Below are 2,999 nucleotides of genomic sequence, written 5' to 3' on the forward strand. Positions count from 1 at the left end.
TGGGAAAGCTTAGCACACAAGGTTATTGTAAAATACATGAAAGAAATCACACTGGGGAGAAACCATATGTATGTAAACAATGTGGGAAACCTTTTAGTATACAAAGTCATTGTAAAGTTCATGAAGATTCACACTAAGGAGAAACGCTATATATGTAAGCAATGTGGAAAAGCTTAACAGCGACAGTGGCTGTAAAGCACATGAAAGAATTCACTCAGCATTAATTCTTTATATGTAAGCAATGTGAAAAAGCCTTCAGAATTCCAGGTGTTTTCCAAAGACAAAATAACTCAAAATGAGGAGAAACCATATGTACGTAAACTGTGGGCATGTTTTCAGTACACACATATATTGTCAAATACATGGAAGAAGTCTCACTGGGGAGGTATTTTGTATATGTAAGCCTATTTTGAAAATCCTGTGAAAATTTCTTGTGTAGTAGAGAACTTTAGGAATAACACAAAAAGCTTGATGTCAATGTTTCTACATAAAACTTTCAGAAAATACAGTCACAGATATATCTATACATTATGTGTATTTAGTAAATCACTTAAATATCTGGAGAATGTATTTGCAGTGTTTAATACAAAAATACTGAGTTGACAATTAGGTATTTTGTGTGTCTTTGAGCTTAATACAGTGTCTCAATTAATCATGATGAATTGAAATGTATTTTTTACTTTCAAGCAGAGTTCATATTTATGCAGTTTTTGTTTCATCTTTACAATAGGAAGACCCAGGCATGGTGGGGAATTCCTGTAATCCCAGCACTTGGGAGGCTGAGGCAGGAGGATGGCCTCAAGTTCAAGGCCAACACAAACTATATATAGCAAGACCCTGTCTCAAAAGAATCACACACACACACACACACACACACACACACACACACACACAACCCAATACAATAAAATTGGGAGGTATAAACTACTAAAAAAGTTAATTTTGTTAACTATTAAAATTTTGCCACTACCTTTGTTTTAAAATTGTGGTGTGTATCGGATACTCTCTATCTGATGCCGTATTTTATATTAAGTTACATATTGTCAGAGAACTGAGAACATGTTTTTGACAAAGTTGATTTGTTTTCACACAACTTGTAGACTACCATGTTATGTTTCTTACATTGTGACAAGATACATCATATTCTGTATCATGTACATAATTCTGCCTATTCTTTCATATTAGAGCTAATACAACTTACACAAAATTTTGTTTTCTTTCCATCAAAACTGTACTTTTCTTGGTTATACTGCAATGACTCTTTAATGTGGTGGCAATTTTTCCACCACATGTACCAAAAATAACCCAAAGTTCTGTGAGCTTCTGATTGCCACAGACCAGCAGGACCATAACTTGTCTCCAAAAGGATATCATGAAATATAGTAATTTCTCTGAAATGTATAATCCAGGCTGGCCTCAAACTCATGGTGATCATCTGCCTTAGCCACCCAAGTGCTGGGATTACTGGCAAGCACCACCATGCCTGGCCATCATTACTGTTTTTACCTAATAAGCTGAAATAATAGCATGAAGCAAAATGCTTCATGAGAGGTATCAGTTTTTTAAAAAGTGGAATATACTAGGGCTGGGGATGTAGCTCAGTGGCATCATGCCTCCCTTGCAAACACAAGGTCCTGAGTATTATTATTACCTCAGTCATTATTACCTAATAATAATGTACAAAATTATAATTCAGATTGTTTTATTATTTTAGAGAAATTCATACAATGCCATTTGTCAACATTCTTAAGGACCACTGCCTGATGTTTGATATATGTGACAAATACCTTCAAACACAGACTGTCCCAAGGTATGTGCATGAGTCCCGGTTGGTATCCGTATCTGTATTTTTAAACATTTAAATATTTTGTAAGATGTTTTTACAATGTTCTTGAGTACAAAACTGCTCAATTTCTGATGGGGTTGTATTATTACAAACTTATGCTATCATGAAAACATAAGTGAGCAATTCATTTTTAAATACCCATCACACAGTGAACATTATAGCTTACCCTATTCTTAATTATGCTTAGGCACATAAACTCACCAGTTGTGTAATATTTCTGAACTATCTGATATGATTAATGGAATATAATATACTGCAGATTATAGTGTCAGTATTTCCACCATACAACTGTTCCCAACTTCCCACAAGGAAGATATTGCAGTGCATTTGATATTCCAGCTTGTGATAGAATGTTGATACTACAAGATGTTTTATCCTGAGCATACTTAACTTCCCATTATTTTACCATGAAAAAAAATCTTGCTGGGCCTGGTGATGTAGGTTTGCAATGCCAGCGATTCAGGAGGCAGAGATGAGAAGAAGACAAAATTGAGGCCAGCCTATTCAACTTAGATCCTGCCTCAAAATATATGTTGGAGTTCTACAGATGTCACTCAGTGATTTGGGAATCCTACGTTTACTCCCCAGTATCAAAATTATTTTAATACCACTATGCATATCTGTTTGTTTGTTTCTCACTTAATGTATAGAGGTCTAAACCAAATGCAATGGTGCATTCCTTTAGTCCCAACATCAGAAGAGGCTGAGACAGTGTGACCATGGTTTTGAAGCTGGGATTAGGGGAGGGGGGCAACTTAGCTGGATTCCTTAGCAAGCTGAAACAGTCCTCTTTATAACTGCATTTTAAGTCTAAAGAAAGAAACAAGTTTAGGTTAACAAGATAAACCTATGATAGGATAAAAAAATCACTATTGTGCCAGGGATTTAGCTCAGCAACACCATGCCTGCCTTGCAAGCACAAGATCCTGAGTTCTATCCCTGGTACCCCAAAAAGGAAAAAAAAAATCACTATTGCAAACCATGTTTCTGTTGCTCAGTAAATAATCTCATTTGCAAAGCAGCCATATATATGCCTGCATCTTAAGTTAAAACATAATGAAATGTGAGTAAGACAGACATTCCTTGGTCTGAATATAAAGACATGAAAAAAATCAGTTCTCTCAATACTGTTCCTGGAGGTTTTGGTAGAAAA

The 2,999-nt window shown here is 35.4% G+C and overlaps 1 protein-coding gene across 1 annotated transcript in view; it reads left to right on the forward strand.

The window, feature by feature from the left end:
• Positions 1–1,834, forward strand: part of LOC104870678 (zinc finger protein 709-like) — an 18,595-nt gene extending 16,761 nt beyond the window's left edge. Inside the window, exon 5 of the mRNA XM_033767986.1 lies at positions 1,715–1,834. Coding sequence (XP_033623877.1) covers positions 1,715–1,750 — 36 coding nt within the window. The 3' untranslated portion in view covers positions 1,751–1,834. The remainder of the gene's footprint in view (positions 1–1,714) is intronic.
• The last annotated feature ends 1,165 nt before the right edge of the window (positions 1,835–2,999 follow it).

The sequence above is a fragment of the Fukomys damarensis genome, unplaced genomic scaffold, assembly GCF_012274545.1.
Source record: "Fukomys damarensis isolate Sample0158 unplaced genomic scaffold, DMR_v1.0_HiC HiC_scaffold_24, whole genome shotgun sequence".
In the NCBI taxonomy this organism is placed as follows: Eukaryota; Metazoa; Chordata; class Mammalia; order Rodentia; family Bathyergidae; genus Fukomys; species Fukomys damarensis.